Source organism: Taudactylus pleione, unplaced genomic scaffold (assembly GCF_031769625.1).
Source record: "Taudactylus pleione unplaced genomic scaffold, aTauple2 ptg000113l, whole genome shotgun sequence".
NCBI classification, from domain to species: Eukaryota; Metazoa; Chordata; class Amphibia; order Anura; family Myobatrachidae; genus Taudactylus; species Taudactylus pleione.
Window position 1 is genome coordinate 14,536,156 of NW_028284515.1, and position 24,581 is coordinate 14,560,736.

At 47.1% G+C, this 24,581-nt stretch overlaps 1 protein-coding gene across 1 annotated transcript in view; it reads left to right on the plus strand.

The window, feature by feature from the left end:
* DNAL1 (dynein axonemal light chain 1) overlaps positions 1–24,155 on the plus strand; it is a 39,683-nt gene extending 15,528 nt beyond the window's left edge. The window contains exons 6-8 of the mRNA XM_088471335.1: positions 16,191–16,317; positions 22,824–22,964; positions 23,739–24,155. Coding sequence (XP_088327461.1) covers positions 16,191–16,317; positions 22,824–22,964; positions 23,739–23,785 — 315 coding nt within the window. The 3' untranslated portion in view covers positions 23,786–24,155. The remainder of the gene's footprint in view (positions 1–16,190; positions 16,318–22,823; positions 22,965–23,738) is intronic.
* Positions 24,156–24,581: the final 426 nt, after the last annotated feature.

The window sequence follows — 24,581 nt, forward strand, 5'->3', positions numbered from 1 at the left end:
TCTGTAGCGAGGTCTTAATATGGCAGGAGGGAGAGCCCGACTACAAATGGCGCAGCTAGATAAGCAGGACGCGCCATTCGGAATAGGCGGCTGATGCTATGGCCGCTGGTAATAAGCTCCACCCCCGCTAGCCGGGACCGCGATGTCCTGTCAGCGTTACATTAGTAACTGGCCGACTATGGATAAGCCCTAGACCCGGACACTGCCTGCTGAGAGCAGCGGCGGGTGCTGGAAGGAGCCATTAAGTCGCGACAGTCCTGCAGCGCGTTCTTCGGGCCCACTTAGCACCTTCTGTTACCCGATAAGGGACTCGGGTGCGTGCGGGGGGGATGGTCGGGTCTCCTAACAGTGACATTATGTCACTGAGCCCAGCTATGCATCCACTGCTCCTGCTATCAGGAGCAGTGGTTATACTTACAACTGCTGCGGCCGGGATGCTGGGCTGAGGGGGCGGCGAGGAACCCGGACACATGCCGGTGTCAGCAGTGGCGGGTCCTCGCAGAGTCCGATGACTCCAGGTGTGTGCCCCCTCCTCTAGGTCACCGGACACATGCTGCAGTAGCCGTGTGGTGCCTTTCCCGGCGGCTCCCACGTAGCAGGCAGACTGCCACAGTAAGCAGCCTGCCTGTCCTCAATGCTTGTTAATAAAAACTAAAACTAAATAAGAAAGGCTGGAGACAGCCTGATGTGCGACCGGCTCTCTCGGGCACATTCTAAAAACTGGGGCTGATGGGGCATAGAGGGGGAGGAGCCAGTCACACTTCTAAATTATTTAAAGTGCCAGGCTCTGCTCTACCACCGTCTATACCCCACTGTCTTGAACTCCAGTGTCCCCTAGTGGATGAAGGAGAAACAAAGGCTTGGTCAGACAGCCCCAACCCAACCCAACATCTATATAATAAGCAAGAAAGTGTCTGTGTCATATGTGATATAGTGCTATATGTAACACACTCGACTGTTTATTTTGCTGATTGTACTTCTGTTTGTGTAAACTTGAAAAGTTTATACATAAACAAGATTGAAATAACATAACCCCTGATGTCGGAGACCTCCAAGGTTATGGGAGCAGTTCAGTTCTTAGCAATGTGCGTCTGTGCACAAATAGAGTACTACGGTACCCCAACATGTGCACCTGCCAGGGAAAATATGCAGTGTTGGTGGCCTCAGGGTGCAGGCTCTCCAGCACTTTGCAGCGGTCACCACTTATTTACCTGCTCCCTATGTTTGAGTATGTAAACAATTTGTAATATTAGCTTCTATAAAACCTATAATTTTCTGTAATACAGAGAATATACTTCTATCCATGACGCATAGAAGGGTGCCTCTTCCCAGGCTCAGTGGCATTCTTAGGCTTTCAGCGCAAGTAAAAATTATATCCTCCCTAAATGTTGATGTAAGTCTCAATAGCCATCTAAGTGAGTGCAGGATGCTGCCACCATATAAAAGTCTAAATTAGAAACAAGAAGAAATTTTCACAATTTTTTGTTTTCTTTTCTCTTAAGCATTTCCCTCTTCAATGACCGAATAGTTTCTTAAATTTACTTCAAATATTTTCCCTGTCTCAGTTTAAATATAGCGGTGCTTGATGTGAGGCTCAAGATCTGTATATCACATATATTAAAATATTATCCTGTGTTTCTGATGTTAGACTTGGATGGCAGACACTCTCTTAAATGTGGCAAAAGTAGGTGAGCAACCACAATAAGGGCCTGATTCAGAGCCGGACGCTCTGACCAGATGTCAGTGATGTCAGTGGGGCCGGACCGTAGGCGTTCCCATGGGAACGCCTCCGTCAGGGCAGCCACGCCCCCGGCACGCCCACCAAAGGGGGCGTGCTGTCAATCGCCATCGATAGCATGCCCCCTTTGGTGCGAGACCCCGAGCGACGGCATTTGGGTAACATCGCGAGCGGGTCTGAATGAGACCCTAAGTACAATAATAGGTCTGCAGGTCACCAAGCCTCTTCCTCACATCCCCTACATGAGCAGGTTCCCCTAAGTCTACATAAGAGGAATGTGTATTAGATATTGACCTTTTTCAATAAAGGGTCTGTAGCATAGAAGATAATACGGTAAATCTGTCTGTTTCTAGGCTTAATCTTTTTTTAATATCTTGCAGCTTGGGCAATACTGTCATTTACTGTCCAATGTGACCAACTGCTTACGTACAAAGTGCCAGTACTTGAAGTAGTAACAGTCAGCTCCATAATTTCTAAACGAGGAAGCTTTGTGTAAAGCCTCATACACACTAGACTATTTTTATGGACGATAACTATATCGTTCAACGTATATGCAGTGAACAAGCAACAATGCGTGCTGCCGCGGGTCATTAACGATGTCTTTTGTTGTCTGTACATGCAGGCCAATCTGACGATATCGTCAAGAATTGCCTGATCAGAGATGTGGCAGGATGACATCACTGAAAGATATGTATCAGTGTGTACACCCAATATCATTTGTCCTGCACTACAGAGAGTTCAAGGGAAATCTTTCACCAATATCGTTCATACAGCACATCGTCCAGAGTGTATGAGCCTTAAGTCCTTAGTGTCAGTGCAGAGCGAGGGCTGAGAATTACTAATGTTCATCTGTTTTGCACACAACTCGAGACCACCAACATCACAGATTTCTCCTAGCACCCTGTAGAGTTCAGCAAGAAAATTAGTGATTATGGGCTACCGTGATTCGGAGTTTAATTTCCCAGTCTCCGGTGTAGATACAGCTCCTCTATCAACTGCATATACAGGATCCCCCAGTCACTGTCTGCTGCTGTATCTGGGCGGGGAGGGGGTGGCAACTGCTCCCGTTTCCCATCCTGCAAATGTTTATTTGTATTCTGTATTATTTTTATTACAAGGGTAAAGTTAATATTAAATGACATAGCCTTGGGGGCGTGTCCTGGGCGCGAGTCTTGGCACTTTCCTGTATATTCTGCATATTTATGCTGTGGCCACCAGAGGACTCGTCTTACCATGCCATGTGACAACATTTAGGACTACATGGGAAGTGCCATTGGCATCCTTTTTTTTTTTTTTTATAATATAAAGTTTTTATTGAAGCATTGCAGAAATTACAAAGAAAATGCACATATATTGTACATATGTGATATCTGATAAAGCACATATATTGTACATATAGTGATATCTAATAAAGCACATATATTGTACATATAGTGATATCTAATAAAGCACATATATTATACATATGTGATATCTGATAAAGTACATATATTGTACATATGTGATATCTGATAAAGCACATATATTATACATATATGATATCTGATAAAGCACATACAGTCAGGTGCATAAATATTGGGACATTGACAGAATTATAATATTTTGGCCTCTATTCACCACCACAATAATAAGATGTGCTTTAACTGCAGACTTTCAGATTTAATTTGAGGTTAATTACATCCAAATCAGGTGAACGGTGTAGGAATTACAACGGTTTCTATATGTGCCTCCCACTTTTTAAGGGGCCAAAAGTAATGGGACAAACTAAACAATCCTAAATCTAACTTTCACTTTTTAATACTTTGTTGCAAATCCTTTGCAGGCAATTACAGCCTGAAGTCTGGAATGCATAGACATCACCAGACGCTGGGTTTCATCCCTGGTGATGCTCTGCCAGGCCCCAAGAACCCTTCTACTTGTTCTTGTGGCATTTTCCCTTCAGTTTTGTCTTCATCAAGTGAAATGCATGCTCAATCGGATTCAGGTCAGGGGATTGACTTGGCCATTGCATAACATTCCACTTTTTTGCCTTAAAAAACTCTTTTTGGTTGCTTTTGCAGTATGCTTCGGGTCATTGTCCATCTGCACTGTGAAGCGCTGTCCAATGAGTTTTGAAGCATTTGACTGAATATGAGCATGTAATATTGCCCGAAACACTTCAGAATTCATTCTGCTGCTTTTATCAGCAGTTACATCATCAATAAATACAAGGGAACCAGTTCCATTGGCAGCCATACATGCCCACACCATGACACTACCACCACCATGCTTCACTGATGAGGTGGTATGTTTTGGATCATGAGCAGTTCCTTTCCTTCTCTATACTCTTCTCTTCCCATCACTCTGGTACAAGTTGATCTTTGTCTCATCTGTCCATAGGATGTTGTTCCAGAACTGTAATGGCTTTTTTAGATGTTTGGCAAACTCTAATCTGGTCTTCCTGTTTTTGTGGCTCACCAATGGTTTACCTCTGTGGTGGACCCTCTATAGTCACTCTTTTGAAGTCTTCTCTTGATTGTTGACTTTGACACATATACACCTACCACCTGGAGAGTGTTCTTGATTTGGCCAACTGTTGTGAAGGGTTTTTCTACTTCAGGGTCCATAGGGTATCCACAGGATACCTTGGGGTATAGGTGTGACGTCAGTCGCAGGGCACCAAAGAGTTAAGCTTTCAGCCTCCCAGGATGCACTAGGTCTCCCTCCTATACCCCGCCCCCGGGCCAAGGCACCTCAGTTTAGTTTGGTGCCCGGCCGGCGTCGGGTGCACCTGTCGGAGTGGGGGCTAGAAGAGCCCCTGAAGCTTTCTTCAGTGCAGCTGTGGCTGCACATCTGGATGTACAGCATGGACAGTCAGTCCTGACGTCCATGCTGTCTTCCCTACACCCCCGCCGGTACCAGAACGCCGGTACCGATCCGGGGATGCTGGTGAGCATCTGGGGTCACAGCTAGCGGTGACCCCAGATGTTCCGGACCATGGCCGGATCCAAGGGGGACAAAGGTAAGCAGCGGGGTCCCGCGGTGGGTCCCCGCTGGTCACATGGTCCTGAGTCCCCAGGCAGGGGGCTCCCTGGGGACTGGCTGCAGCGTGGAGCCAGGTACTGAACCTGCGCTTTCCACTACCCCCTGGGACAGCGGACCGCAGCAGAGCGGTAGCGCTGCGGCGTCCCAGGGGTTAAATGCATGCCAGGGGAGCGCGCCTTCCCTGTCTCACAGCCGGCGCCTCCCCCGCTGCACACAGCCCTCTCTGCACTGTGCTGACTGGTCCTGTGTCAGCGCTCCTCCCCCAGGCCAGCTTCTCTCTGCTCCTCGGCGGCCATCTTCTCTGCAACGCATGGTGAACGCTGCTGGAAGTCTGGAAGGAAGCATCGTGGTCTGGGGTCTGGGTCCCCCCGCATACCTCTCCTCCGCTGTGGCTCAGGTCTGTGTATGCAGCGCTGTGTCCTACCAGGCCCTGTGTCTGTGTAGTTGAGTGATCAGCGCTGTTAGTGCAGGAATTGTTATTTCTCTGCATTGTATGTGACTGTGCTAGCGCTGCCTGTAACTTTTCTTCTCTAAACTGTCAGCTTTATTACTGTCCCTGTTCTTTCTGCTAAAGCCCTTGCGGTGCGGTGCTGCAGGGTGGTCTCTCGCCTATTTAATACTTAATTGGTGAGAGAGGTCACATACGTGGTGCCATCATGTCTGAAAGTGATTTTCCCCTCCGGCTACAGTGTACCACGTGCAAAGTACCGTTAGCGGAGGGGGAGGGTAGCGCGGAGGGCCTTTGCCGGCAGTGTTTGTCCATGGCGCGGCCTATTACGGTTACAGCACCGGTACAGGAGCCGCCCTGGGCTTGTTTCGCTCAGGCGTTAACAGCTTTAGTGGGCCAGTTAGCTCCGCAGCCCGCGTTTACTCCGATGGGTTTGTCCCAGCAGTCTGTGGTGTCGTCACCCATGCAGGGGTTCCCACGACAATTGGTGGTACCCCACAGTCTCCCTATTTCCCCGCTCCCGGGTTCTCAGGAGCCAGCGTGGGTTAACTCCCTGACGAGTTCTGTACAGCACTTGTCGGATGTGTTGCAAGGGGAGTCTGTGATGCGGCCTCATAAAAGGCCGGTGGCATCTCTGTCCGCTCCTTATGAGGATGACGAAGGGACGTCTGATGATGGGGAGATTCTGGATCCATACGATCAGGAACCTCTCCATACTAAGGACGCTGATGCTAAGTCCAAAGTATATATTCCTGGACTTATTCGGGCGGTCCGCACAGCCTTGGTGATTGAGGACGAAGTTCCCCCAGCGGCTAAATCTAAGTATGCCTTTTTCAAAGATGTGAAGGGCGATGCCACAGTCTTTCCTCTTTCGGGTCAGTTGGTGGACCATTTAGAGGAGGCGTGGAAACAACCTGGCAAAAGATACCAGCCGCAGAGACGCCTGGCGGTGGCTTATTCGTTCGCGGATAATTATTTTGCTAAGTGGGAATCCCCTCCACAGGTGGATTCTCACGTGACCCGTCTTGTCCGTAGTGCCACATTGCCGATGCCATCCATGTCCTCCCTTAAGGATGCTACGGACCGCAAGGTAGAAATCTGCCTGAAGTCCGCTTATTCCCTTGCAGGGGGGGCAGCACGGCCGGCTATGGCCATTTGCTGGGTTGCCAGAGCGATGGAGCGCTGGGCGGATTCATTAGAGGCTGTCCGGCCGAACAGGCGGAGTTGATTGGTAATCTCCGTGATTCGGCCACCTACATCAACGAGGCGGCTCTAGACATTAGTACTCTGGTGTCTATAATTTCTTCAGCAGCGGTAGCTGCTCGTCGCACCTTGTGGCTGCGATCCTGGAAGGCGGACGCAGATTCCAAGAAAGGTCTGGAAGCGTTACCGTTTACCGAAGAAGTTCTCTTCGGTCCGGATCTGGATAAGATTGTGGCCACGCTGGCGGCAGCCAAATCTGCTTGTCTCCCGTCGGCCGCTGCTCCTTCTGGTTCTGGACCATCGTCCTTTCGGTCATCTAGGGCCCAGGGCAGGCCCAAACCACAGTCGTTTCCTCGACAGGCTGGACCTAAGAAATCGGTCAAGCCCCGGAAACAGGCATGGAGTACCAGACGTCCGGCCCCCAAGCCAGATGACAAGCCTGCGGCCTGACGGTCCGGGTCTCCCCTTGGGGGATCCCAGGGTGGGAGGCCGCCTGCTGCAGTTCTCCCGGTGTTGGCGTTCACTATGACAGACACTTGGGTTCTGGAGGTGGTCTCCCACGGGTACGCCCTCTCCTTCCGGCACAGACCCCCGGCTCGATTCTTCACCACGGGTCTACCATCAGACCGGAACAAGGCTACGGAGCTGCGGAAGGTATTGCACACTATGCTCCAGGCTGGAGTTATAGTGCCTGTTCCATTCTCCCAGAGGGGCCAGGGTTTCTATTCAAATCTATTTTTGGTACAGAAACCCAATGGGTCATATCGTCCGATTCTCAACCTCAAAGCACTCAACAAGTCTTTGCAGGTCCCGAAGTTTCGGATGGAGACCCTACGGTCCATCATTCTGGCGCTGGAACCTGGGGACTACATGGTGTCATTGGACATACAGGACGCTTACCTGCATGTCCCTATTCTTTTGCGCCATCAACAGTTCCTCAGGTTTGCAATCCGCAGCGACCACTTCCAGTTTCGGGCGTTACCTTTTGGCCTGGCGACAGAACCACGTGTTTTCACCAAGGTGATGGCGGTCATGGCGGCTTCTCTGCGGCTGCAAGGAGTCCGCATGTTGCCGTACTTGGACGACCTGTTATTGGTGGCAGGATCTCCAGAGCTCCTGTTACACCACTTGGACCTGACCATTGCACTGCTGCAACGGCACGGCTGGCTAATCAACTGGCAGAAGTCCACTCTAATCCCGTCTCGGAGGATTCTGCATCTTGGAGCCTTATTGGACTCGGGACAGCAAAGGATCTTCGTGACAGCAAAGGATCTTCGTGACGGAGGACAAGATCTCTGCTTTACAGTCAAGGGTGCGCAGTTGTCTGCACAGCCGCCGGGTGTCCTTACACTCGGCGATGAGGTTACTAGGCTCCATGGTGTCGGTGTTCGACATGGTGGAATACGCCCAGTTTCACTCCAGACCTCTGCAGCACCTGATCCTGTCCAAGTGGAACGGGCTGCCTCAGTCTCTGAAGTCCCAGACGATTGTGCTCACCCAGGAGGTTCGCCTGTACCTTGCGTGGTGGTTACAGACGACCCACCTCAACAAGGGACGTCCGTTCTGGGTTCCAAATTGGGTCCTGTTGACTACGGACGCCAGTCTTCGGGGCTGGGGAGCAGTTTCGGGTCCACACTTGTTCCAGGGCAGGTGGTCGCCGACAGAAGCGGAGCTTCCAATAAATATCTTGGAACTCCGTGCGGTCTTCAATGCTCTCCAGCAGGCACAGCGGTTTCTCCAGGGTCGCCCGGTGCAGGTCCAGTCGGACAACGCTACCACCGTGGCCTACATAAACAGGCAAGGAGGAACTCGCAGTCGGGCGGCTCTCGTAGAGGTCTCTCGGATCCTGGTTTGGGCGGAGCGCAATCTTCCGGCCATATCAGCGGTCTTCATCCCGGGAGTGCTAAATTGGGAGGCGGACTTTCTAAGTCGCCAGGACGTTCATCCGGGGGAATGGTCCCTGCACCCGGACGTTTTTCAACTACTGGTGGACAGGTGGGGTCTTCCAGAAATCGACCTCATGGCGTCCCGGCACAACAACAAGTTGCCGGTGTACGGGTCTCGCACAAGAGACGAAGGGGCGTCTCTGGTGGATGCTCTGTCCGTCCGGTGGACGTTCCGTTTCGCATACCTGTTCCCTCCGGTCTCCCTTCTTCCACGGGTAATCCGGAAATTCAAACAGGAAGGAGGGACGCTCCTGTTGATAGCTCCCGCGTGGCCCAGAAGGCACTGGTTCTCAGACCTTCAGGGTCTGTCCGTGGACAGTCCTCTGCGGTTGCCGCTACGACCGGACCTTCTGTCTCAGGGTCCTTGCCTTCACCCGGACCTGACTCGGCTGTCTTTGACGGCGTGGCTGTTGAGACGGCCATGCTGAGGTCCCGGGGGTTTTCCAGCTCTGTGGTGCGTACCATGTTACGAGCTCGGAAACAGTCTTCCGCGAGGATATACCATCGCGTGTGGCATTCGTTCTTCCAGTGGTGTCGACCGAGAGGTTATGCACCGCGGGAGTTTCGTCTGTCTCGGATTCTCGCCTTCCTGCAAGCGGGACTAGATCATGGGCTTCGCCTTGCTTCTTTGAAGGTACAGGTTTCGGCCCTATCTGTCTGGTTTCACCGTAGGATTGCTACAATCCCGGATGTGCGCACCTTTATGCAGGGTGTTCTCCGCATTCAGCCGCCCTTTGTTCCACCTGTGGCGCCTTGGGATTTGGCTGTGGTCCTGAGGGCTCTCCAAGGACCGCCGTTTGAACCACTGGGCTCAGTGGATCTTAAATGGCTAACAGCTAAGACTGTTTTCCTTCTGGCCATTGCTTCGGCCAGACGTGTTTCTGAGTTAGGGGCTCTTTCTTGTAGACCCCCTTTCTTGGTTTTTCATGGGAACAGGGCAGTGCTCCGCACTCGGCCCAAGTTTCTTCCCAAAGTTGTTTCCCAGTTTCATGTTAACGAGGAAATAGTTGTTCCGGCCTTTAACTCACCGGGTCTTTCCGTGGGTGAGGCCTCTTTGGATGTTGTGCGGGCCTTAAGGACTTATGTTGACCGCACTTCTTCGTTTAGGAAGTCGGACGCCTTGTTTGTCCTCTATGGCTTCCGTAAAAAGGGTTGGCCTGCTTCAAAGCAAACTTTGGCAGCCTGGATCCGTATGGCTATTTCTGAAGCTTATCTTCATGAAGGCCTACCGGTCCCTCCTTCTCTGAAGGCTCATTCCACTAGGTCTGTGGGTCCTTCGTGGGCAGCTCGACGTGGTGCCTCGGCAGTTCAGATCTGCAAGGCTGCTACGTGGTCCTCTGTCCATACGTTCGTGAGGTATCACAGGTTTGACACCTTCGCCTCTCAGGATGCTTCCTTCGGGCGGCGGATTCTCCTTTCTGCACAGGAGCGTCCCCACCCTTAAAGGATACTGCTTTGGGACATCCCCAAGGTATCCTGTGGATACCCTATGGACCCTGAAGTAGAAAATATGAGATATGGTAAGAACTTACCCTTGTTATCTCTATTTCTACGAAGTCCATAGGGTTCCACAGGACTCCCGCCCTGTCGCACCTGTGCTGCAGATGGGCTTTGCTCTGGTCACCGGTTTTCCGTCTCCCTCTGGTGAGAATGTGATTCTTGTATGTGTCCAGATCTTTGTTCTCTCTCTTCCTTCTCCTCCTCCGGCTTATGGCTTGGTAACTAACTGAGGTGCCTTGGCCCGGGGGCGGGGTATAGGAGGGGGACCTAGTGCATCCTGGGAGGCTGAAAGCTTAACTCTTTGGTGCCCTGCGACTGACGTCACACCTATACCCCAAGGTATCCTGTGGAACCCTATGGACTTCGTAGAAATAGAGATAACAAGGGTAAGTTCTTACCATATCTCATATTTTTCTTCACCAGGGAAATAATTCTTCTGTCATCCACCACAGTTGTTTTCCATGGTCTTCCGGGTCTTTTGGTGTTGCTGAGCTCTCCGGTGCATTCTTTCTTTTTAAGAATGTTCCAAACAGTTGATTTGGCCACACCTAATGTTTTTGATATCTCTTTGATGGGTTTGTTTTGATTTTTCAGCCAAACAATGGCTTGCTTCACTGATAGTGACATCTCTTTGGATCTCATATTGAGAGTCTACAGCAACTGATTCCAAATGCAAATGTCACACCTAGAATCAACTCCAGACCTTTTACCTCCTTAATTGATAATGAAATAACGAGGGAATAGCCCACACCTGTCCATGAAATAGCTTTTGAGTTGATAGTCCCATTACTTTTGGCCCCTTAAAAAGTGGGAGGCACATATAGAAACTGTTGTAAATCCTACACCGTTCACCTGATTTGGATGTAATTACCCTCAAATTAAACCTGGAAGTCTGCAGTTAAAGCACATCTTGTTTGTTTAATTTCAAAGCCATTGTGGTGGTGAATAGAGGCCAAAATATGAGAATTCTGTCAATGTCCCAATATTTATGCACCTGACTGTATATTATACATATGTGATATCTGATAAAGCACATATATTGTACATATATTGATATCTGATGAAGCACATATATTATACATATGTGATATCTGATAAAGCACATATATTGTGCATATATTGATATCTGATAAAGTACATATATTGTACATATGTGATATCTAATAAAGCACATATATTGTACATATAGTGATATCTAATAAAGCACATATATTGTACATATATCTGATAAAGCACATATATTGTACATATATTGATATCTAATAAAGCACATATATTGTACATATATTGATTTCTGATATTGTACATATGTTGATATCTGATGTGATATCTGATAAAGCACATATATTGATATCTAATAAAGTACATATATTGTACTAGTGTTCACTCTAGGTCCGGAAGCAGGCAGGGCGCCGGACCTAGAGCTAGGGCACTTCTGCGCACGCCCAAATAGGGGGCGTGACCAAAGAAAAGGGGGCGTGTCTTTATGACGCATCCCCTGTTTATCACTGCTGGGGGCGTGCCCGGCACTTACGGACATGCCGGGCAGCCCCCAAGTGCTGCGGTCACAGTGAATGGATGCCGGACGCATGCGCCCGGCATCCATTCACCGGCGGTGACCGCTGCGCCGCCGTTTTGACCACCCACGAGACACTGTGACCCGCAGGTGGAGACAGAACCCGCAGGCTGTCTCAGCGGGGCGCCGCGCTGGAGGGCAGGGTGTTTTCTGCTCTACAGAAATAGGGCAGGGCGCGGCGCCCCGCTAAAACAGCCTAGTGGGAACGCTACATATATTGATATCTGATAAAGCACATATATTTTACATATATTGATATCTGATAAAGCACATATATTGTACGTATGTTCAGTGTTCTCCCCAGAAAACTTTTCCAGCCGGGTGGCACCAAACAGCCTGGGGAGAACACTGATGTTGATATCTGATCAAGCACATATATTGTACATATGTTGATATCTGATAAAGTATATTATTCATAGTTCTATAAGAATAACACATCAGTAGGTAGTGGATGTCCCTGGACTGCTTACTATCAGTAACCTTACTGACCAGTCTTACTGGTGTGCATGGCCATACCAGACATTTAACAATTGTAAATGTCAACTGTGCACCAATTTGGGGCCTCAAATTGTAAGAAAATAGTCCCTGCCACCACCAGGATCCTTCAATGACACCTGGAACTGCTTGCATCAATTTGGTGTGTATCAGCTTCAGCAGTGATTGGCTGGTGTCTCTGGCTGGATACTTTCTTAATTTGCATCAGGAATACTCAACACAGGGCAGCCGGGGTATGGATTAGAATGTTAGCTCTTATCTGTTGGTCACTGTTCTTGCGCTACTCACAGAAGCAGGTAGTATTGTTCCCTGCAAAACTTGTACACCCCTTGCATCACTATACAACAGATTTCGCACCCCTTAGCTTATTTTGCTCCTAACCCTAAATGAGAGATGTTGTGTCCAAACTGGGTCTCTTCATTTGCCTCATCAAGGCATGTTTAAGAAAAGTTATCGCTGAAGACTAGGCTGCAGCCTTAATTGTGGCCAGAAGGTCTCAATGAACCATTTTCAATTCCAGTATGTTAGAGGAGACTTGGGCGTAAATGTAATAGACTGCAGGCATTGGCGAGACTGCCCGATGTTTTACAGTAGCAGTCATTTAAAAGGCAAAATCATCCTGGTTTTGCCTATTAAATGACTGCTACTTTGAAACATTGGGCGGTCTATTACATTAACCCCTCTGGCTCCCCTTTCCCTGAGTTACTTGCATGCCCCATGTGTCTCCCCAACCTCTTTGTTCATTACCTTCTGAACTTCCTCCTCTGGTAAAGATACCAATCATTTGTCGGTGTCGAGGATTGTCATTCGTTATAGCCGGTGTGTTTGAGGCTGCTGGTTACTTTTCTAATTATTCAAAAGCCAACTGTGATTTTGAATAGATTTCAGAATTTTTACCCAGTGTTCCAAAACCAACTGCCCGACTCTCTGCTTTCACAAGTAACTCATCCAAATAAAGGAAAATGGAAAAAATAAACCTTCTCCTCTTAATGCTGACTCACTAACAACTAACACTTTTCTAAATGTCCATAGAGCTGTGAACAACCTGAAAAGAAGATGGCAAAAGTGCTTGAATCTAGAGATTGTCATTCTCTTCTCTTCTCTAGAGACTGTTGTGTCTTCAAGGCCACAAACAAAGACCTCTGGATTTTCCTGAAAATTCCAGACTGTTGACCCTTTTTTATACCCAAGAAGACTCATTGGTCTGAAATGGAGCTTTCCCAGATGTGCACCTACTGCATTAATCTGGCTCCCACGTGGGTAACAGCTTGTTGTAAAAGCACTTCTCTGTTTTTACAGGGCTGCTTGCCCTTGCCTTTTCTTGATAGGGCTAACTGACATCTCCTTGGAGGAACCTCTAAAGAACTCCCTTCCAGGCATATAAGATTTAAAGCCAGCCCAGGAACATCTTCCTCTGTAAAGTCTGCTTCCACAATTTTGTGAATTACTTCAGCTGAGGATGCGTCTTTTTACCTCCTTGGATATAAAATGATACAATTCCTTGCCAAAAAGAGCCTTATCTTGGAAGAGCATTGTAGACAAGACACTCTTGGATGTAACATCTGCTGCCCAGTCAGTGCCTGAGCCAAGAGCTCTTCATGCTGCTACTTCCATGGATCTCACTGCCAACCACAACTTATCCATCGCTGCCTTCAAAATAACTTCAGCTCTGACATTTTTCCAGCATCTTTCTCTGTACATTGCCAATCTAAACACTCAAACATCTTTGTCACTAAGCTAAGAGAAGCAGGGTTTATAGAGATCTCCTAGAGTCAGAAACGATCTCCTCGGCTCCATCTCCAACTTCTTATCCAACAGATCTCTAAAGATTAATACATATTCAGTAGGTAAAACTCTTTTGTTTTGGTGGACTGCTGCAGCCTCCATTGCAAGAGCCACATCGGTCATTTATATCCTCCCTATTTTTATAGGATGAAATGAGATGTAACATATGATCAACTTTTTAGCAACTTTGTCATTGAAATTTAGTAATTTCACATCCTTCTGCAAAGGAAGAACCGTTTTACTGACCATACTTTTTTTTTTTTATCCTGAAAATCTTCTATATTATTAAGAGGTTCACTGAGGACTCTGGTGAGATAACCAAAGAGCTCCAGATAAGAGAGAGATCTCCTGTGTCATCATCATCATCTTCTAGCACTCCAGCTAAGTCACCTTGTTCTTCCTCTGAACCCACAGGAGACTTTGCCCTGATTTTGCTGGATGACTCTTTCTGACTACCTTGACACAATGCCTCCTTGATCCACTTTAGCCACAACAGCAAATCTTAGCATATCACCCGAACTGAACTCTACGTAGTTTGTCCCCTGTATTTCGGCAACCCAGGCTGGTACTGAATAGCCTGGTGCTGGTTGTGCTTAATACGGCGGACCCCTACGTCGTTTGTCCCCTGTATTTAGCACAACCATTACTGGGTCTCCAAAGCCTGGTGCTGGTTGTTCTATCGGGGGGTGGGGGAGAGGGGGCCATGCCGTGTTTAAAAAAATAAAAAAAAAATTACACAGGTGTTGTTTTGGTTTTTTGGGGGGCTTTTTAAACACGGCAGCACAGACGGATCTCGCTGATCTTGTCTGTGCATCTGTTTATATTTTTTTTTACTTTTATTTTACTCCCAGATCCATGCAAGCATATGTGTCTCTGCTATCGCACAATCTAAAGATCGGCAAATTGTTAGATCGTGCACGATAGATCTTGTGTCACATCAAGCAGCTTTTGCTGCACATCATGTCCTGGAGTGCCGGGGAGAGTTCAAGGGAAATCGTTCACGATATCGCATCTAGAGCACATCGTCTAGTGTGTAGGCACCTTAAGTCCCACTGAACCGGCTAACTAAGGCATCTGTGAGACAAACCAGTTTGAGATCTATATACTGGTTTGCAGCCAAACAGAGAGATGCCCTAGGAATATACCAATATGTGTAAGTGTGGTTTCCGCTCAGCATATGTATTCAGGGTGTCACTCTGGGCTATATGTTGCATATTAGAGTACAAGTGATATGAATGTCCGCTGGAGGTAATAATTGATGGGTTATAACAATACAGCCCTTCACTGCCAGCAGCAATATATTTACGGTTCCAGGACCGATTGAAAACTGACAATGTGTCTAATATATATTTTTATAGAACAAGAGTTACCTCAATTTTCTTATACTTCTACCAAGCTTGTGATTTTATTGGATTTTTTCATATATTCAAATCATCAGTCACAGAATCAGAAAACCATTTTGCTATAACCGCACTCCTAATCAGACTGCTAAATTGTAGCTCTTTTGCTACTCTTTGTATAGAATAGTCGCTGTTTTCGGATTCTATGTTACAAACATTACTTTGACTGATACATATGAGAACTTTAAGCGATTATCGGTATATGATATTTTGGTGATTACTGCCCCATATGTGTTATATTTCAATAAATACTGATTTTATTACATGTAATTTGTGAATACAATTGTAGTTTCTATCACATCAGCACAGATTTCTATACAGTATTATAGTTTTTAACTTTATGAGGTTAATCGTTCCTCTTTTAGGGCCTGATTAAGAGATGGACGTTAATGCGATCGCAGATGTGATGTTGTACGCAATGTAGCTGCAAAACTATACTAATGTCTGCAAAAATCACCTGAGCATAAGGACGTCCACTGCTGCCTTCTTACCTGCGTGCTACAACGCATACCTGCTGACCAGCGACAAACGACGGTGGGGAGAGCGGGGCCATGCTTAATTCAGCATCGCTCACGATATCCCCAGATTGGGCTGCATGTACAGCCGACTGGGGTTATCATTAACAACCCGCTGGAGTGCGCATCGCTGGCCGTTCGGACCATACACACTAGACAATATGAACGATATATCGCTGAACGTTATCGTTCATATCGTTCAGTTTTATCGTCTAGTGTGTATGCCCCATTATCCTTGTAATTATGATAACATTGTGTTGATATTGGTCATCATTCTGCTTATTCTGGAATATGAACTGAACTGAAAAGGATCCTATACTTGGATAATGGCTAGGAACTGTACAATAGCCTTTTTGCATCTTCTGATATTATCCCATTGTGCCCCAGAGTGGTTTTTTGTTTTCATTTTATGTTTGGATGATTTTTTATCTGTTATGACCACATCCTCTGGGTGATATCCCCCTTGATTACTTGTGTTGGGGACATTTCACTATACTATAAGTAAATTACTTGTTTAGATTTCCTCCCCTCGTACAATAACATGTATTGTTCATCTACAGGAAGCAGTTGGTGAGACCCTAGAAGAGCTATGGATTTCGTACAATTTAATTGAGAAGTTGAGAGGAATGCATGTAATGAAGAAGCTAAAAGTCCTTTATATGTCCAACAATGCAGTGAAAGACTGGGGTAAGTACATTCTCATTATAGGGCTCATGAGTTATTCCATTAACCATTATCTGCCAGTCACCTGGAACAGCTAAAACACATCGGCCATAACCTACACAAAAAAGCTCTACACAGCTGTATTCCCTGAGACTTGGCTGCAGTTGCACTGCTGTGTTCCCAGCAGAAACAATACATCAGAAAGTTAGGGTTATCAATGGGGGACCTTTTACACCTATATCTCTCATTGCTTAGAGACTGAAACTGACTGCTAGCAATTTATTTTCTTTCTTCACTGTTATTTGTTGATTACTGCAAATTTCTTTACCTTTTATTGCCATTGTGTTACCTTGTCTACCTCCCATACTCTCTCCCACCTCACCTCCCTTCCGCATCCTATTTCCGCACCAGCATTCAATACGTCATCACTAGTACCTCTACTTACTACCCTGGACTATTGAACCCTGCCCCACTGCACCCCCTGTTCAATACCTGCGGTTTCTCGCTCACACTCAGGGCTCGATTCAGACCCGCTCGCTAGATGCGTTCGCACACACCCAGCATGGCAGGCGATCGCACGGCAAGGCATTAGCAAGCCCACTATCTCTTGGCGTGCGATCGCTTTGTGTATTCAGACGCCCACTTGCGCACGTCATCTCCACGAAGTGTATGTAACCATCAGTACATCGAGGGCCATCGGAAGTGAAAGCAGCACTTGTGGTTGACTATACCCTACCACAAGCACTGCGAGCACTGTTAATTTTGCACGCATCTGAATCGGCGTTAAGACGCTCAGGCACTCCTGCGTTTGCACCTCCTCTCCCCCGTTTTTAATAGCCAGCCCCTGTCACCACCCACAAACTGCTTCTCCCATCACTCACTCTGCTGGGCTGTCTATGCGCAGCGAGCGAACGCTTCCCGATCTCTCGCACTGGTTCACGCACGCGCATTGCGAAAATCGTTCAGCTACGAGCGAACGCATCCTAGCGAGCAGGTCTGAATCAGGTCCTCAGCTCTTATTCCTCCTCGCTATGCTCCTCTCCTGTCATATCACAATGCACCTACGTGCTTTCCTCTGCCTTCATCCTCCTATACTTTGCCCCTGCTCTGGTCCTTGAGGCTCTTTCCACCTGAAATCTGTTCCACCCAGTGACTTCCACTACCTTCTTTCTCCTTCACCCCTCAATTGCTAGAGCATCCCCGTCTTACACATCATCTCCCCGCCCTATACTGCCTGACCCCCCTTCTTGTCCACATTATCCTTCATGATTTCTCTGGCCTTTTCTCTTACTTCTTCCCTTCACTCAGGTGCCAAACATCTTACATGATGTCTCAACCCTACCTCACTCTCCATGCTCTTTCCCTGTTACCAACCCTTGTCTACCTTAATATGCCCCTCACTCCTTATCTTGCTCCTTCCCATGGCTTTCAGGGGCATCTATCCTTAACCATGGGACCCATCCTAGTCCCTCTCTCTGCTCTGACTCTTCCCTTTGTCCCAAATTCTGCCTTTCTCACCAGCAATTCTGCCAACCTTATCCACATCTCCCATCTCATGAGCTTTCTGGAACGTTGGATCTCTTCATTTCCACCACCTTGTAATTTCCACCTACTTCAACTTCTTCATCATCAATTCTGCTGCATTTTACAGATCTGGCGGCATGAACATCCCACTTCATCTTATTCTGGTTCATTTGCTCTGAGCCTTCACTTTCTTTTTGTCATTATTTCATGTTTTTCTACCCAGTCCATCCTCATGTCACGGTTACCTCTGAGTATATTGGTCCTGTCTCCCAATGCCTTCATAATTTTGTTGCCTGGCTTCCCCACTTCTTATCCCTAAACCTTCCCTCCCTCATCCTGGGTGTGACTTCAGTATACCTAATGATAACCTGTCAGTTGCTGCCGCGTCCAAACGGGTCTTCTTCATGTGGCCCTTCACAATGGACTTTTTTTCCAGGCTCTGTAAATGTTACTCCCTTGATCTCATCTTGTCCCACCTTTGTGTCCTTTTCTAACTCAACCTTTCCGGTCTCCTCTCTCTCTCTTTCGGCCTCTCCCTGCCTCTTGCACTGTTCCCCTCACACAAATCCTTGCTCACTAACTGTAATCTTGATGCCCTCAACCTGCCATCTCTTCTTCATCTCCTCTCTACAATAACTGCACTAGCTTGCTACAATCTAGCTGTCTCTCGTAACAAGTGCACTCTCGCCTCTGCCACCACTCTTAGCATCTGGTGTTCCAAACCTCAACCATGTCATTCCAAACAGATCTGTTGCTTGCAAAAATGAACTTTCACTGCTGGAGGAAACCTCGTTTTTACACTGATTCCTTTGCTCCAAATTCAGTCTGATCTCTGACCTCTCTCTTCACTAAACAATCCTACTTCAATTTTTTTTTTTTTTTCCTACAAAGTCATCTAACCTCTGTCACCTCTATGCAACCTTCAGTGCCCTCCAAACCGGCTTCTGTCCAATACACTCCACAGAGGTTGCCCTTACTAAAGTCACCAATGATCTCTCTGCCAAGTGTCCAAAGGGCACTTTTACTCATCCTCTGGGACCTCTCTGCAGTCTTTTACATTGTGAATCGCCCTCTCCTCCTGTATACCCTTCACTGTAATGGCCTTCAAGATACCATCCTTTCCTAGTTCACTTCTTTCCTTTCCAACCACTCTCTGTTTCTACCTCTGGCTCCCTCTCACTGTCTACTACTTGTTGTGGTCAAACAAGCATCTGTTTTTTGGGGGGGGTTTTTTGGTACACCTCCTAATTTTGTGACATAATCGGCTTCTTCGGTCTCCTGTGCCACCACTATGAGGAAAACACCCAAAGCTACCTCTCCTCCCCTGACATATTCCCTCCCTCCCTCCTCTCTCTGACATGTTCTCATGGATATCCCAATGTTTTTCCAAACTCAACATGTATAAAACAGAACTCAACCATTGACAATACTACGTTCTCGTCTATTCCTTCATGTGTCCTGTCTGGGTGTCATCCTTGACTCTCTATACATCAACCCATCGCAAGACTGCTTCCCATATTTGGCAATCTCTACACTGACCCCCCTATCCCTTGCAAAATACAATTCACACTTCTTATCCTCATCTGCAAAGGCCTCAGCAGCTCCTCTATACCCTACAGATCCAACCTCATTTCTTTCTACATCCTCTCTGTCATGCCAGTGACTGCTGTCTCACTAATATACACCTTACACTCCCACATCCAGGACTAATTTCCAGTACTGCTTCTCTGCTGCTCCATACTCATACCGCACTCCCACATCAAATACTTCTGTGCTGCTCAATACTCCTACCACGCTCTCCCATCCAGTACTACTTTTGTGCTCCCCCATCCAGTACTACTTCTGTGCTGCTCCATACTCCTACCACACTCCCACATCCAGTACTACTTCTGTGCTCCCCCATCCAGTACTACTTCTGTGCTGCTCCATACACCTACCACCCTCCCCCATCCAGTACTACTTCTGTGCTGCTCCATACACCTACCACCCTCCCCCATCCAGTACTACTTCTGTGCTCCCCCATCCAGTACTACTTCTGGGATGCTCCATACTCCTACCATGCTCTCCCATCCAGTACTACTTCTGTGCTCCCCCATCCAGTACTACTTCTGTGCTGCTCCATACACCTACCACCCTCCCCCATCCAGTACTACTTCTGTGCTCCCCCATCCAGTACTACTTCTGGGATGCTCCATACTCCTACCATGCTCTCCCATCCAGTACTACCTTCTGTGCTGCTCCATACTCCTACCACGCTCCCCCATCCAGTACTACTTCTGTGCTGCTCCATACACCTACCACCCTCCCTCATCCAGTACTACTTCTGTGCTCCCCCATCCAGTACTACTTCTGGGATGCTCCATACTCCTACCACGCTCTCCCATCCAGTACTACTTCTGTGCTCCCCCATCCAGTACTACTTCTGGGATGCTCCATACTCCTACCACGCTCTCCCATCCAGTACTACTTTTGTGCTCCCCCATCCAGTACTACTTCTGTGCTGCTCCATACTCCTACCACACTCCCACATCCAGTACTACTTCTGTGCTGCTCCATACACCTACCACCCTCCCCCATCCAGTACTACTTCTGTGCTGCTCCATACACCTACCACCCTCCCCCATCCAGTACTACTTCTGTGCTCCCCCATCCAGTACTACTTCTGGGATGCTCCATACTCCTACCATGCTCTCCCATCCAGTACTACCTTCTGTGCTGCTCCATACTCCTACCACGCTCCCCCATCCAGTACTACTTCTGTGCTGCTCCATACACCTACCACCCTCCCTCATCCAGTACTACTTCTGTGCTCCCCCATCCAGTACTACTTCTGGGATGCTCCATACTCCTACCACGCTCTCCCATCCAGTACTACTTCTGTGCTCCCCCATCCAGTACTACTTCTGGGATGCTCCATACTCCTACCACGCTCTCCCATCCAGTACTACTTCTGTGCTCCCCCATCCAGTACTACTTCTGGGATGCTCCATACTCCTACCACGCTCTCCCATCCAGTACTACTTCTGTGCTCCCCCATCCAGTACTACTTCTGGGATGCTCCATACTCCTACCACGCTCTCCCATCCAGTACTACTTCTGTGCTGCTCCATACACCTACCACCCTCCCTCATCCAGTACTACTTCTGTGCTCCCCCATCCAGTACTACTTCTGGGATGCTCCATACTCCTACCACGCTCTCCCATCCAGTACTACTTCTGTGCTCCCCCATCCAGTACTACTTCTGGGATGCTCCATACTCCTACCACGCTCTCCCATCCAGTACTACTTCTGTGCTCCCCCATCCAGTACTACTTCTGGGATGCTCCATACTCCTACCACGCTCTCCCATCCAGTACTACTTCTGTGCTCCCCCATCCAGTACTACTTCTGTGCAGCTCCAGCCGTCAGAATGACCATGATTTATATTACTGCGATTCTTTTAATTGGTTAGTTTTTGTTACCACATATTAATTAAGGCAACATGAATGTTTGACTATATGATCTATTTACCAGTCTGAGAAAAGCACATACGGGCATTTTGACTTTTACAGGCATATCAATGTAATTTTAGTTACTATTAATTTACAAATATGCCCAGCTATATCCTTGCTGCTGGCATGGCAAATCACACCACGCATAGCATGAGACGCGTGCCCAAGAGTGGATACGTGCACTGCGGATGCACCTCCGTAGGAATGCATGGTGCGATCGCGGTGCTCGCCGTAGTGTACCGAATCGTATGGCGCGATACGTTTGCAGCACGATCAGCCACAATGCAACTGGGTGCATCTGTATGTGTGTCCTGTGCTCCCGAGCTCTGTGGCATCGACAATCATAAGTAAATTGATATGCTTATCTCTTTCCTAGGGAAAATCATGATTATTGGTAAGTATGTAAATGGTCATGGTTCAAATCAGGGGCACATATTGACGCTGTGACTAAACCATGGCGCTTACACTTCGAGAAACTAGTTTTTAAACTTTGTGTAGAGACAAATTATACAAATGTGTTATTGCTCATCTAGCCTGAATACACCATGCAGCACGATATGCCTGGCGTGAGTGAGCCGCCAGGTCCTGTGCAACTCTGCTAGCGCCGGGCATCTTTTTTGCGATGCGACTAGTATGCGCCAGGAAACTGTGCTGTCTAATTTGATATACAAGTGTCGCATATCTGTGTGAAACTGCGACTGAAAACGGAACTTAGTGTGGAAAACAGCTGCGGCCGCTGCATTATAGCACTTGGCATGCTGATTGAGAGACTACAGCTGGGTACACACTAGACTGACTGAGCGGCCATCCAGCCGATCCACCGACCTGAAGATTGGTAAGTGTGTATGTACTTACCAATCATCAGCCTGATGTGTTGTGACTGATGTCACATCTGGGCGGGGATTTGCATGTGCCTACCCAGTTGAGCTGTCAGTCACAGCAACTGTTCAGGCGGTTGGCTGACTGCCCGTACACACAGCATGATGCACCAGTATATCTGCAGATATATTGGGCATCAGCTGTGCTGCACAGCCGGCGCGATAAGTCTGCGAATGACATCGTTCAGGCATATCGCTGGTTCACACTGGTCGACACACACACACACACACGATACATTGGCCATTTAATCAAACGACCGATTTGTCAGCCAGTGTTCCCCCAGCATAAGTCGCACACAGATAGGAGTGTCGCATAACAAATGAATCAGCACAGTCCTGCATTGTGACTTAGATGTATTTTATGCAGAAAAGACGCCCGGTGCTAGCAGTGTCTCATGGGACCAGGAGCGCCAAGAGACATGAGCAGAGACGAGACATGAGCAGAGACGAGTGAGGACACAATCTGTGATGTGATTAATTTAATACACATACACATATGAATAAATCCAGAATACATGTAATACGTTAGATCACCCTCACTGACATGGGTACTGTAGCTGCTCTTTTCTTCTTCTAACACTTTACACAAAACCAATTACAGATTTTTATTTTCTGAAACCCCTGTGTTCCTTTCAGCGGAGTTTGGGAAGCTGGCAGAGCTGCCATGCTTAGAGGATCTTGTGTTTGTGGGAAATCCTCTGGAGGAGAAGCACACACTAGAGGGCAACTGGGTAGAGGAGGCAACGAAACGTCTCCCTAAACTAAAGAAACTGGATGGTGAGTGATAACTGGCCCAAGCTGTACTTACCTAGACATACATTCATACACACCTGTTATATTCTGTTCTAGCCATGATATTATTGCTTTTACTGCATCTCCTTAGTACAACTAAAAGGGTCGTCATGTTTTATTTCTAACTTCAGTTTTTGGGGTTTTTTTTGGCTGTTTTATTATTTATTTCATTTTTGTGAGATCAAAAAGCTTTACCTCGATTTATTTTCATTTTCCTTTATTTAATGTCATGTGTAAGACTTTAAATTGTCACCATTATGTATACACAAGTGTCCTTGGTCGGGTGGGCATGGTTTCCCATGGCAAAATAAATTGCCCGCTTAGGCCATGGTTTTTGTGCCTTCATCCACTACAGGCTAATGAGATCAGCAGCCACATGGAGGCCCCCACGCTGCAGTGACTGCCGTGCTGGTATTACATGGAATGTTCCCACAGTAATAGGGAAACCTTGCCTGTAACCTTACTGCAATGATTTGCCCATAATAATGGTGTGATGACATTGTGGCTTGTTTTATAGGAATACTTCTCTATGCTGTCCTGTTCCGACTGGGATGTGCTAGCGGGATGGGAGGGTGAGGAGTGACTATAGAGATAAGACAAACCATAACTGATCATTATATAGATAAGAGGAAATGATGATGAACCATCGGTACTGGCTACATTTGCTCCTGTTTGTAGCGTCTCTTCTCGTGCCCCTGGGTGGCGGGATCATGTAAATTACAGCCGTCTGACCTGTCCCTTCCAACTCTTATGTTTCAGGAAATCCAGTCATTAAGCAGGAGGACGAGGAGGGAGATGACGCCTAAGCTTTCACAGTGTCTTTATCCTTTTAACTTATTTAAACCATTTAAAAAAATACATACTTTTTATAAATGTTCTTTGTATATATAATGATGTTTGGAAATGGTTTTCCTTTTTTACATGTTAAAGTATCTTTTGTGGATCAAAACGGAATTGTAATCGTTACCTCAGTATCTGGATGGATCAGACCCATCTGTTGGCTTTAGTGGCACAAAATGGGGGATGAGTTTAATAAATTCTTCTCTCCTCTGAGACCATGCACAAGTTAAACAGTATCATTCTACAACTAAAAGGGGGTTGCAACAAGTTATATAATGTATCCATTCCGTAATGTGTTCCCATCACAGAAACACAGAGGAGACAGCCATTTTGCAGGCTGAGCCAATATTCTCCCTTTAAGTTCAATAGTAAATGTATAGGCTGTATTCACTGAATATTGGTTGAACCCATCAAGATGGTTGCTACCTCTTCTAGTAGGTGACGGGTACATTTTATTTTATATATACACTCAAAGTGCACAAATAATTTTATATATGGTGTATAAGTCTATCATTTGTTTGTTATAGAATACTTTAGAAAGGAATAAAGGTTATTTTTATGCATACAGAAAGCTGAATAATGAAGGCAATGCCAGTCATGTGAGTGATAGTGGTACGTACTGGTTTGTGCCACACAGTAATTCTTCATTCATACTTTATTTGTTGGAGTGGAAAGTGCATACAGTTACGTTGTTGGCCAAGGCAAGCAGTCCATTTGTAAATGTCTTATTTTTGTGTTATTGAGTAAACGACTCTGAATGTG